Here is a 12,154-nt window from a genome sequence, read left to right on the forward strand (position 1 = left end):
GTCCTTTTCAACCTCGAATATTCGAGCAATTAAGGAAAAACATTTATTTCCTCTCAAAGACGAACGATATAAGGATTTTTCTCCCAATGCCATTTCCAGATTTCATTGAAATTTCTTTTTAAATGGGAGACTATATTCTTCTTTATCACGATAACGTAATCGTCGAAGCCAACTCGAAATGCAACGTGTAACATTACGACGTGACCTTGAATACAAAAATTCGTTTAAATTCCTTTGCAAAATCTTACAATTACGTTCGATGCGTCCACGTTACAATTGCATCCATATACTCAGCCGAGTTGTCACTCGAAAACAATAAAGAAACTTTCGAACGATCTCTCCATATCATCCATATATTTATTTCAACACATCGAGCATCGATCCAAGCATCGAATTACCTGTTCAAATCGATTCTGCCCAAATTTTCTGGCAGACAAACGTTCGAAATCGAGATCCATCTCGATATCTCAAACTCGACAACAAGGGAACGTTTTCAATCGGCCATCAAGGCGAAAAAACTCGTATGGATCCCTCGTAATCGCATTATCGTCGCTCGGATATATATGGTCGAGATCTTAAGATCGTCATCAAGGGGCGAAGAACGAGATTTATCAACTCGATCGACACACGCAAATTCCATGGTGACGACTTGCAAAAGCCTATTCCTGCGACCACTTTCGTTTTTTGTTCCTTCCTCCAGATTCGGGTTGGAGAGAGTAAACGTGGCGTGGCCATGCAAAAGTGAAGGCAAAAGTGCCCTGATTTTTCGATCGCTATTGTCGTTGTGATCGACTAGATTGGACGAGACGTATTTGATATCATCGAGAATATTATGCGGATTACGAGAATTATGATTTCTTTTTCCTTTTAATAAACCGATTTAATCGATCGATCCACTGTATATTTTTGATTTTCGAAGTATATTTTTACGATAACGAACGATTTGTGCGATATTCATTTGGATTGGTGAAGATATATTCGAGATACGAATTAAAAGTTTCAGAATAATTAATACGTTATGTTATGTTTTATTATTAATTATGTTATATAATTATATAATATGAAATAATATTTGGAGTCACTTAATATTAAATTATTCATTTCGTTCTATTAGCAGTTGAAGGTGATAGATTCGATTTACTTGAAAATTTGTTTTAATTTTAACAGTAAAATTTTTATGGACTTGATAATGATGTTCATTCAAATGTTTAGAAAATAAATTTTGTGGGAAAAAGGAATTGTTGACAATGTAGAGAATAAAATTCGTTTACGATGAATTTTTGCAATTCTCGTAGAAACCAGTTTCTTCTATCTATTTATAAGTTTTATCTTAATGTGTAGTTACTTCTGAGTGTGTTTATTTATGAATCACTATGTTCTGCATCAAGAATTAATTTTCTATAAAAGAGTTTAATTATTAAAGCTTAGTATTTTTTTTTTTAGGAATACGCTTATGAAATTGCGTTATCCATTAAAAATTTCTGGTCTGTTCATTAAAAATTTTCCTCGAATTATTACCTTTCAATTCTGAACTAGAATTTCGTTGCGACGGCAACGAAATTATATCGATAGATAAAAGTAATCTGGAGCATGAATTATTATCTTTGTGTATTTTCCAAGCGCGTGTCACGTTTTTATGATGATGAAACTGATTATTATTGTTTTGAAATCATTTAACGCATAATATAACATTTAACTATGTCAGAATTGTATGATTTTATATTCTTCATAAGATATTTCGATATACATGGTACAATGTTCAAGTACAAATGCATTTGTCTGATGGATATGTTGTAATAATTGTTGACATCGAAAACACTCGTAAACTGATATGACGTTGCAAGTAAAAATAACGTTGATTGGAGCAAGAATTAGGTAGCAAGAATGTTGAAACAATGTTGGTTCCATTAAACTTATTCTTAAAGCTTATTATTACATAAGATTTTTTATTATTTATTTTCATAAATTATTAATAGATCAATCAAAGCAATCTTTCTTGTAAAATTTATATTTAAATTTAATTCATATCTCATTTTATCATTCTCATCTTGATTTATCCCGTATATTTTTCTTATTTTATTATATATAAATTAATTGAAAAATTTAATAGATTTAAAATTATATTAAAATATCGAAGCGAAATCAATTTTAAATTTCCCACGTATCGAAATCTATCTTAGAGTTTGGTCGGCAAACAATCGATTAATAGAGACTTGGTTGCCCTCTGTAGGAAATTCTTTGAATGATTAGTTCCATTTAATAACACTCGCTGCGCTGCTATTTAAACTTGACTATAGTACATTTTGATCAATAAAACTTCGCTAAAAAAAAGAAGGACGATCAGTGTTAAAGAAAGATCGAAAACAATCGTTACAATTTACAAATGATTTATATATAGATATAGACATACTATAGATCAATTTAAAATGATTGACCCAATAAATTCTTCTATATTGCATTGATTCTATTGAAACTTTCATATACAATCGTCGATTATTTTTAATCGTAACCACGAACACTTTTGCGACTTAGATCCAATTCATTTCCAATTACAAATAAAATTTCATTTGAATATTATGCATATAATCGTAATATTTATTTTTCTCAAAAATTATCATCACAATTCTATCCTTTACAAATTTCGAAATCAAAGTAAAATCTCAACGCTCCTCGTTTCATTATTTTTTCTGCGCCTCGACAAAATTTATCCAATTCTAACTCTCTTTCTCTCTCTCTCTTTCCGATAAATTTACGTGCGTACAACGAATTTGAATTGACCAAACTGTACTCCAACGGCATCTGCGCCGTGAAGAGCTGAATGAACAGCTGTTACGATCAACTAAAACTCCGATTGGCTGCTCGAAAGTGTCATGAAACGTCTGTGAAACGTAACTATATAGTGAAGGCGCCAGCCAGTCGTTCTCAGAAAATTCGTATTCAAATATAGAAAGGGGCGCATGCGTGGCCCCGCAGCATTGACACGAGAAAGCCAAGCAGAATTTCACTCAGTTCTCTAGTGGCCGGTTTGAGAAGGACTGCCACGAGACGAGACACGACTTTTCGCTCCTCTTTGTCACACGCCTGCGCTTCCCTCCACCTATAAACCTCGTTTCGCGAGTCGCAACGTCATCGGGAGGCTGAATCTTCTTCCATCATAATGTCGTATTGCACCCGAATCCTTCGGGATCAGGTATGCTTCATATAACTTCTCCATATAAAACGATATCGATAAGTTGAGAAAAAAAAAATAAATAAATAAATAACATTCTACGATCCATTCACAATTTTGACCGCTTGACCCCGTTATCAAGGTCGATCGTGTCATGTTTAAATGGTGGATTGGTCGATCATTAATTGGAATAACGATAATAATACATTTTTAATTTGATTTAATTAACAACTCCAAAAGATTAATAATCTCCAGTGACCAGACGACTCGTGTAATTAAGACTCGTTATCTACACCACTTTGTTCCTCCTTTGTTATCTCAATTAACAAATATCGTGTTACATCTTTTTGTTCTGACACGTTCGAACAGAATTTGACGAGGGATCACGAGGAGTTTTTATCGAGTTGAGAATTGCGACGTTTTTTCGATAAACGATCGATTATGTTATTTTAAAATAATGGCGGTTCTGGAGGAGTTCGGCTACTCTTTAAGAATAATTGCGACGCGGTGATAATTGTGCACATATGATCGTGAGGAATGGGACGATTTGAAAGATATACGACGCGTTACATAATCTGTTTCGACGTTGCTGTTCATATATTGGGTATATTTTTGAGAGAATTGGAGGTTAGGTGCGCGGCCATTGCGCAGGAGTGTCTGGCGTGCATGGCGGGTAAAGATGAATGGAAAATATGCATCGTTCGGTAATTTGATCTTCTTATTTTCACGGCAAGTTTCGATAATTCGTCGTGTGATAAAAACGTGTAAACAAGATAATAAGAAAAATAAACGTTTTTTTATTGCTTCTTTTTCGAGATATTAGTTTTTTCGTCGCAGAATTTTCAGGATCACGATGGAAAAAATCTTTGTCTATGTGGATAAAAGAATTACGTAACTGACATTGTATGTATAATGAATATATATGTATTCGCAACTATTACGTTACGTATACATACACTTATACGTAACAAGCTAATAGACACGTAGTAAAACATAGCTCTAGCCATTAGTTATTCAGTTATCGTCAAATTTCTAGTCACACAACATTCCGTCACACTGAATGCGAAATATAAATCGAAATGCGACGATCTGACTAAATATAAATTTCTGGTTAGGTTTATTTACGAATGTGTTCGACTTGTGTTATCTGCGAAGTTGATATTGACAAAAAAATCTGATTGTGCACGCGTCGGTGTGAAACATATCGAAAATTGTGTACATTACGATCAACGAGTTTAAATTTATATCGTCTTAAATTATTTGTAAAATTTAATCGATTAATTTAACGTTTATAAATATAATTTCTCTTTTCTCTTGAAATATGTTCATTTTAAAGTTGACTTATGAAAATTTTAAAGTTCAATTTTTACTTTCGATTGAAAGATACAAATATTATAAGATATCATATTGGTTAAGGTTAATTATTTTTTTTTCTTTTTCAGAAACTCGCGATATTCGTGACAGACATCCAGCAAAGATGTTTCAGCGCGAGCGCCTTGAGTTTTGCCGCCCAAAAGGTGGCAATGTCCAAATTCGATTCGACTAGTTATCTCCCTTACGACAAGTTGGAGGAGAAATTAAAAGTAGTGAGAAAGAGGCGAGTATAATTCATCCTCTCTGTCTAAGGTATTTTATTTACTCTTGATTTCTTAATCGAACGCGTGATAAAATCGTTGCAGATTGAACCGGCCACTGACGTTGTCCGAAAAAGTTTTATATTCTCATCTCGATGAGCCCGACAAGCAGGAAATTCAACGTGGAACCACTTATCTCAGACTGCGGCCAGATCGAGTGGCTATGCAGGATGCCACTGCTCAGATGGCCATGCTGCAATTTATCAGCTCCGGTATGAAAAATATGAAAAATATTCGTAATTCTAATATACATTTATAAAATAACATGCTATAGCAATACGATTATTCCAATATCAAAGACAGTTGAATGGCAATTCAAGTGCAATATGAAATATTTTCTGCGATTTTTCTATCGCTCTGTTTTTATATATGCTGTTATATTTTACACTGTTTTATATTTATTTTTAACTTCCACTTAACAACAGATAAATAACACGATCGGTTGTTATCTTCCTACAATATTTTCTTTTTTAGCACGTAGCAACAGAACCTTATCAGAATTAATAATTATAAGATATTAAGAAAATTTTCATCAACGATTGTGGATCAAAGATATAAATATCCTTCTGCTCTAAATAAAAAATGAATCTTCCTTTGTACGTTGTACTTTGAAAAGTCATCAGCTGATAAAAATAACAAAGTTGCACACCCTGTCACGCATAACACCACGCAAAATATATTCAATATTTTACTGAAAATTCTAAATTCTCTTACTTACAGGACTGCCAAGAGTCGCCGTACCCTCGACGATCCACTGCGACCACTTGATCGAGGCCCAAGTGGGTGGCGAGCAAGATTTGAAACGCGCCAAGGACATCAACAAGGAAGTCTATAATTTTCTGAAGACGGCCGGTGCCAAGTACGGCGTCGGTTTCTGGAACCCTGGTTCCGGTATCATCCATCAAATCATCCTCGAGAATTACGCATTTCCAGGTCTGCTGATGATCGGCACCGACTCCCACACGCCGAATGGCGGAGGTTTGGGCTGTCTCTGCATCGGTGTAGGTGGCGCTGACGCCGTAGACGTGATGGCCAACATACCGTGGGAGTTGAAATGCCCCAAAGTGATCGGTGTGAAGCTGACCGGGGCCCTGAAAGGGTGGACGAGTCCCAAGGACATCATTCTCAAGGTGGCCGGTATCCTGACGGTGAAAGGAGGAACTGGAGCCATCGTGGAATACTTTGGGCCCGGTGTCGAGAGTATAAGTTGCACCGGGATGGCGACCATTTGCAACATGGGCGCCGAGATAGGCGCCACAACCTCCATCTTCCCTTACAACTTTCGTATGCAGGATTATTTGAGGGCCACGGGACGAGCCGAGATCGCAAACGCGGCCGATCTGCACAGGAAGAGCCTTCTCACTGCCGACGCTAACGCTAAATACGATCAGATCATCGAGCTCGATCTTTCTACGTTGGAGCCACACGTGAACGGACCATTCACGCCCGATCTCGCTCATCCCATTTCCAAATTGGGTGAGTGATCGAGCGTCGATTGAATGGAATTTTCCGAGTGAAGTTATTCTCTTCGTTAACTTGAATTTTATAAATTCAAAATTATTTGGATTACAGTTTAGATTGAAAGTTTTTGAAAAAGAATGGATCCTCTTGTAATATCAATTGATTCTTCGTTCTTCGTTATAAAATAACTTCTAAAGTGGAAGTTGATAAAAATTTTCCCAGTATATAAATTTTGTTACACGAGATTAATTTATCATTGATTCGAAGAGAAGCGTTCTTAAATTCACGAAGGAATCGAAGAAAGAAAGAAAGAAAAACTAAACTCATTGTTTGCGCTAATTCCAACCAGGTGAAACTGCCAAGAAGAATGGCTGGCCTAACGAGATCAAGGTCGGTCTGATCGGGTCTTGCACGAACAGCTCTTACGAGGACATGGGTCGTTGCGCTAATATCGCTAAGCAAGCCATCGAGAATGGATTAAAAGCGAAATCGGCGTTCAATGTCACGCCAGGTTCGGAACAAATTCGTGCCACGATCGAACGTGATGGAATAGTAAGTATACGTATATTTCTAGAACGATTCTTTGGTATAAGGATTGGATGGAACAGTTGCACACTTACTTTGAACCCGTGCCAGACATTGGTACATGTCACTTAACAACAAGTTACGCGACCCACGCCAATTCTTATTTTGGCTTCGATGTATTTTGACAATGGGAAAGGGAAAAAATAGTGACTTGTCGATTCTCGTGATCGGGGGATCACTGGGGGATGACAATGAGATCGATTCAGAACAATTAAGATACGTTTTAAAATTTAGCAAGGTTTAAAAAAAGAATATGAAAAATCTATTGGGGAGGGGAGATATTAAAAGCAAGAGATTATTAATTATTTTTCAATAATGCAAAATTTTAAGAGTGAAGCGATATATCAATACGATAAAATTATTTTAAAAATATCCATTTAAGGAAGTTAATTTAAGATTCTTTCGTTTAATTTAGGCCGAGATTCTTCGAGAATTCGGAGGCACCGTGTTGGCGAACGCTTGTGGGCCTTGCATCGGTCAATGGGATCGTAAAGACATCAAGAAGGGTGATAAGAACACGATCGTCACTTCGTACAATCGTAATTTCACAGGTCGAAACGATGCCAATCCCGCGACACACGCTTTCGTCACCAGCCCTGAACTCGTCACTGCTCTTTCGCTCGCTGGCCGATTGGACTTTAATCCGGTCACCGATAAGCTCAAGGCCAAGGATGGAAAGGAATTCCTTCTTAAAGATCCGTTCGGTAAATACGACGTATTCGCATATTCGTGAATTATTTTATTACAAATATTCCACTGTTTATCGTGCGAACGAAATGTCAAACAATGGTCTAATTATCTTGAACTTGAATCACTTACGTGAATATCTAAGTAATGAATTAATCCATTATCAAGAATAATTAAGGATTAATTAAATGGACTTTTATTAATTCATACTTGATTTTTTTTTTTTATTAGTCTGCAGATTAAATATGAATCACAACCTGCGCTGTTTGCTTCGTAATGAGATATCTGCATATGATTTTGATATTGAATGAAACGTTGCTTATTTACAACGTTTATATTTAATTTTACTATTTATTTAACGAGGATCGAATCAGATTACGAAATATTTGATATAATTTTTGTTTTTGAAATTATTTAATTCAATTTGACGATGAGAGAAGACAGTGTAGTTTAATTATTTCACTCTGCGAGATAGATTTCATGGACAGGCAGCGAGAGATTGATAAAATATTCGTGAATCTATTTATTTATTTTTTTATGGAAAGAACAAAGTTCTTCCGTATCTTTGCCTGAAACAATTATTTCGATGATAAGTGTGTTTTTCGAACGAAACTCGTTTATATAATGAATATATGAAATATTTCACAATTATATTTTTTATATAGTAGCAATCTTCGAACGTTATTTTTCTTGGAAATGTACTTATTTAATTTTGATTATTTAATAACGAAAGAAGAAAAATGTTTTGAAACAATATTCAAATTTAATTTTAATATTTAAATTGAGATGATAAAAGATTAATTCGAAAATGGTTTAAAAATCGTAATTTACTGTAACTGTGGAGAAAAATGTAAAAAATTTTTCAATAAAATCGTACTATTCCAGGTGATGAACTTCCAAACCGGGGTTTTGACCCTGGCCAGGATACCTATGACGCTCCTCCAGCAGATGGCAGCAGTGTCAAAGTCGACGTGAACCCGAAGAGCGAGAGATTGCAATTATTAGAACCATTCGACAAATGGAACGGCAAAGATCTCACCGATTTGACCGTTTTAATCAAAGTCAAAGGGAAATGTACCACCGATCACATCTCGGCTGCTGGCCCATGGCTGAAATATCGTGGCCACTTGGACAATATTTCGAACAATATGTTCATTGGGTAAATTTTTGAAGATTGAAGATTTATATAATACATATATATTTCACGAATTTAACGAAACAGAGGAACCTTTCTTTCACGTTCAATTAATCTAATTTAAATATATTTCGATAAATTTTATAGAGCTGTGAATTCGGAAAATGGTGAAATGAACAAAATAAAGAACCAGCTTACTGGTGAGTGGGGTAAAGTTCCGGACGTTGCCAGACATTACAAGAAAAATGGCGTCAAATGGGTAGCAATTGGTGACGAAAACTATGGTGAAGGTTCGTCCCGAGAACACGCAGCTTTGGAACCGAGACACTTAGGTGGTCGTGCCATTATCGTTAAGAGTTTTGCCCGTATCCACGAGACCAATTTGAAGAAACAAGGATTGTTGCCTCTCACCTTTGCCAATGCTAGTGATTACGATAAGATTCAACCTACTGATAAGATCAGCCTTCTTGGATTAAAGGATTTGGCGCCTGGAAAAGTACGTTTTTATTAATGATTCGATTATCTTTCTCGCGATGAAAATAAGCCCACTTAGATTTTCTTATATATCGCAATGATTTAATCATTATTCATAATTTCTATTCATTCTTTTCGTATAAATTTCTCGTATGAAACATCCTTTATGTTTATCCTCGATTATTATTCAATTTATTGTTTATTTTTAGTTTTTTAATTTTTCCACTATAATATACAACACGATATATTTGAATTTAAATTTGTCATCCGTATATAGTCGATTAAGAAACATTAAAAATATCTAACGTTAATATAGCTATCATTCTATTCAAGTATTCAAGGATATGAGGCAATCCTTAATTCCTATGTAACAATTTTTATCCATATCCTTTCTAGAATAAAAAAAAATCTTGGCTAACAACCAAATTTCCACTCAAAAGGTTCTATTTTGTCCTAACACGTTAATATCGTCGTTCAACAAGTCGAGTCTAATCCTAATTTTTTCTCTTACAGCCCGTTCAAGCAGAAATCAAACACAAGGATGGCAAAGTGGACAAAATCACGTTAAATCACACGTTAAACGAGCAACAAATTTCCTGGTTCAAGGCAGGTTCAGCTCTAAACCGTATGAAGGAGATCGCCAGTGGACAGTAATCGCGTTCGTTCATCGAAGAAATTTCACATTTTCGAGAAAACGTGCACGATCTCGTAGTTAATTGTGTGTTTATCGATATCGATGCTAAGAATGGATACAGTATAACACACCAATCTTCCAGTTAGATTTACGTAAAATATTCGTCAAGATGAGGGCGCTTCGATCGTCGCTTCGATCGATATGGCGATCGATGAATAAGTTACTTAAAAACGAAGAGAAAGAAGAGAAGGAAAGAACGTGCAGTCATGCCAGATACTGGTGTGAGTTAACCAATACCTCAATAAATTCGTAATATTCGTCGTAAGATAACGAATGGAAGAAAACAACAACCGTGATGAACCGAGCCTGAGTGGAAAAATCGAAACACGAAGAATAATCTAGCTAATTTTCTAGTTGACGTCAGTTTATCTTAGAAAAGAATGGATCGTATCCTTCTTTAGACATTGTTACGCACTTGTATCACCGTTGAAAATCACGCGTTGAGATATTTTGTGTTTCGTACAAAACGCAATAGGAAATTTCCATCTGTCGATAAGGAAGACAATACAACTCGCACGTGTCGTTGTGTGTTCATTTTTAAATCGTGTACAGCCCCGACGATGGCATGTCGAGATTGCATATCTTCTTATCGGGCATGAATTTCGTTCTAGTTCGATAGAATCTTCTGTACATACTATGTATCGTTCGCAGTGTAGAACATGTCATGATTATACTATTTTCTAGATACGACTGATACAATCGAATGTAAGATTCGTTGTTATTGCATCAGAAAGAAATAAACAATTTTTCTGGACAGCGAATAATATTGTTTCGTTTATTTTATACAATATCGAACGTGCCTATTTTCGTGCCTATGATCGATGAAGAAAATATTTTATCATTTTCATTCGATGTATTCTTCGTTTCATATAATTTCAATGGTGTCTTTGATTTTGGAAAAATTGAAGTAGAAATATATTTTTTTTCTTTGATTTTTGATTACAGGAAAGATATTCTTTTTTTGAACTATAATTTCTTCAAATACTTATTTGACGAATTTTTATAAAAATAATAAATAATTTTTCTTGTTATTATCATTTGCTGATAAAGAGAAAAACTATTTTTTTCAAAAAGAATTATAAAATCATAATTGTAATTGAAGCACAACGAATGAAATTTTAATTTAATATTATGTTAATTTTCAACAAAATATTTTAAAATAATGATTGCCTAAGTTTTAATTATCAAAAACATATTTCTTAAAACGAATAAAAAAAAAAAAAGAAGAATAGATATCAGAGACATCCAAACATCGTTTAAAATAATTTGAATTTAATTATTATATCACAAAATATTGAATAGAATTTTTGAAAAAACTAAAATAAAAGATAGGTATTAAACAATTTTTTAAAACTCTAAATAAATCACTGTGTCCAATAAATTCATCTAACCTCGAAATCAATGTAAACAATCGTTTAATTTCCGTATGAATTAAAATATTAAATAAAAAACGACTTACCTCTTTTTATAGAAGATGAAGATAAATCCAAGAAGATCCATGTTAAAACTGGCGAAGGATTATTTAATAGCAACGTATGATCTATGACATCAATGTTTTTTCCTCTGACGATCGATCGATGATAATCAGATATCCAAGCATGCACCGTGATTATGACAAAGCCTGGAACGTCTGTAATTATGAATTATGAATTAAAATTGATTATGAAAATATTCAAATGAATACAAAATTTATATCGAAAAAAAAAAATAATAAGCAATAAAAACTTTATATCACAATCAATACAGCATAATTATTTTACTATTATAAAATTATTTAGATTTCACAAATATTTAATAGTTAATAATAAAATCTAAATATTTTATAAAAATTCAACTTGTATAATTTTTTATTATTGAAAGAAAAATTATTCCACTTTTGAAAGTAGAGTTGCTTTTACGTATTTAATTTTCTATTATTCTAATATGATTTCTTATTCCTTAAACGTAATTCTTTAATTAAAAAATCCTCTTTTTAATCATTATATCGATTCATGTGTCGTCTGTCTTTCATTTTCCGTATTTTCCACGATGTTAAATTTCATTCGTCAAGTTAAACGAGATTGCACACTTAGAAATTATCTTTCCATCCTCGATTCACGCTTCTACTCAATTCCTCCAAATATTTAATATCGCGTCAACATAGAGTTTAGCTGAATAATGCAAGCTGTTATATTAGATAACATGACTGACGCTTTCCTGACTGAAACTAAAAGAGAATATTCCATGTTATCTGCATCTTCTCACCGTTAAAATGAACCACATGTTACACAAAATCGAGGCGCATGCTTCGTTACCAGGACGACCAATTCGCCTAA

General features: G+C 34.1%; 2 protein-coding genes and 2 long non-coding RNA genes across 10 annotated transcripts in view; 2 read left to right on the forward strand and 2 right to left on the reverse strand.

Moving 5' to 3' along the window:
* The window catches only part of LOC116414630 (uncharacterized), a 30,248-nt gene that overhangs the window by 10,708 nt on the left and 7,386 nt on the right, over positions 1-12,154 (reverse strand). For 4 of the 6 annotated variants that reach the window (XM_086915529.1, XM_086915530.1, XM_086915528.1 and 1 more), the window contains exon 2: positions 11,299-11,469. In XM_086915529.1, the coding sequence (XP_086771655.1) occupies positions 11,299-11,469 (171 nt within the window). Of the gene's footprint in view, positions 1-7,720; positions 8,106-11,298; positions 11,470-11,713; positions 12,115-12,154 lie in introns of those variants that run through there. The other 2 variants (XR_015294533.1, XM_086915531.1) reach the window with 2 other exon arrangements.
* Positions 1,687-2,631, reverse strand: LOC147656387 (uncharacterized). Its single transcript, XR_015294535.1, has 2 exons — positions 2,411-2,631; positions 1,687-2,321 (listed from the first exon to the last, which is right to left on the reverse strand). It is a non-coding gene; the product is annotated as an uncharacterized LOC147656387 (long non-coding RNA).
* LOC100867660 (aconitate hydratase, mitochondrial) lies at positions 2,581-10,600 on the forward strand. 2 transcript variants are annotated; one of them, XM_003694998.4, is made up of 9 exons: positions 2,581-3,190; positions 4,612-4,766; positions 4,849-5,015; positions 5,524-6,279; positions 6,614-6,816; positions 7,265-7,553; positions 8,422-8,695; positions 8,819-9,167; positions 9,659-10,600. In XM_003694998.4, exons 1-9 carry the CDS (start codon positions 3,158-3,160, stop codon positions 9,797-9,799), a joined length of 2,367 nt encoding a protein of 788 aa, XP_003695046.1. In that variant the 5' UTR covers positions 2,581-3,157; the 3' UTR covers positions 9,800-10,600. The 2 variants fall into 2 exon arrangements, with proteins under 2 accessions (XP_003695046.1, XP_086771651.1); XM_086915525.1 differs by lacking the exon at positions 2,581-3,190 and adding an exon at positions 4,158-4,279.
* Positions 10,883-11,580, forward strand: LOC147656388 (uncharacterized). The gene is made up of 2 exons (XR_015294534.1): positions 10,883-11,171; positions 11,311-11,580. It is a non-coding gene; the product is annotated as an uncharacterized LOC147656388 (long non-coding RNA).

The sequence above is a fragment of the Apis florea genome, unplaced genomic scaffold (assembly GCF_048593485.1).
Source record: "Apis florea isolate Af1SG1 unplaced genomic scaffold, ASM4859348v1 contig_3791_pilon, whole genome shotgun sequence".
NCBI lineage: Eukaryota > Metazoa > Arthropoda > Insecta > Hymenoptera > Apidae > Apis > Apis florea.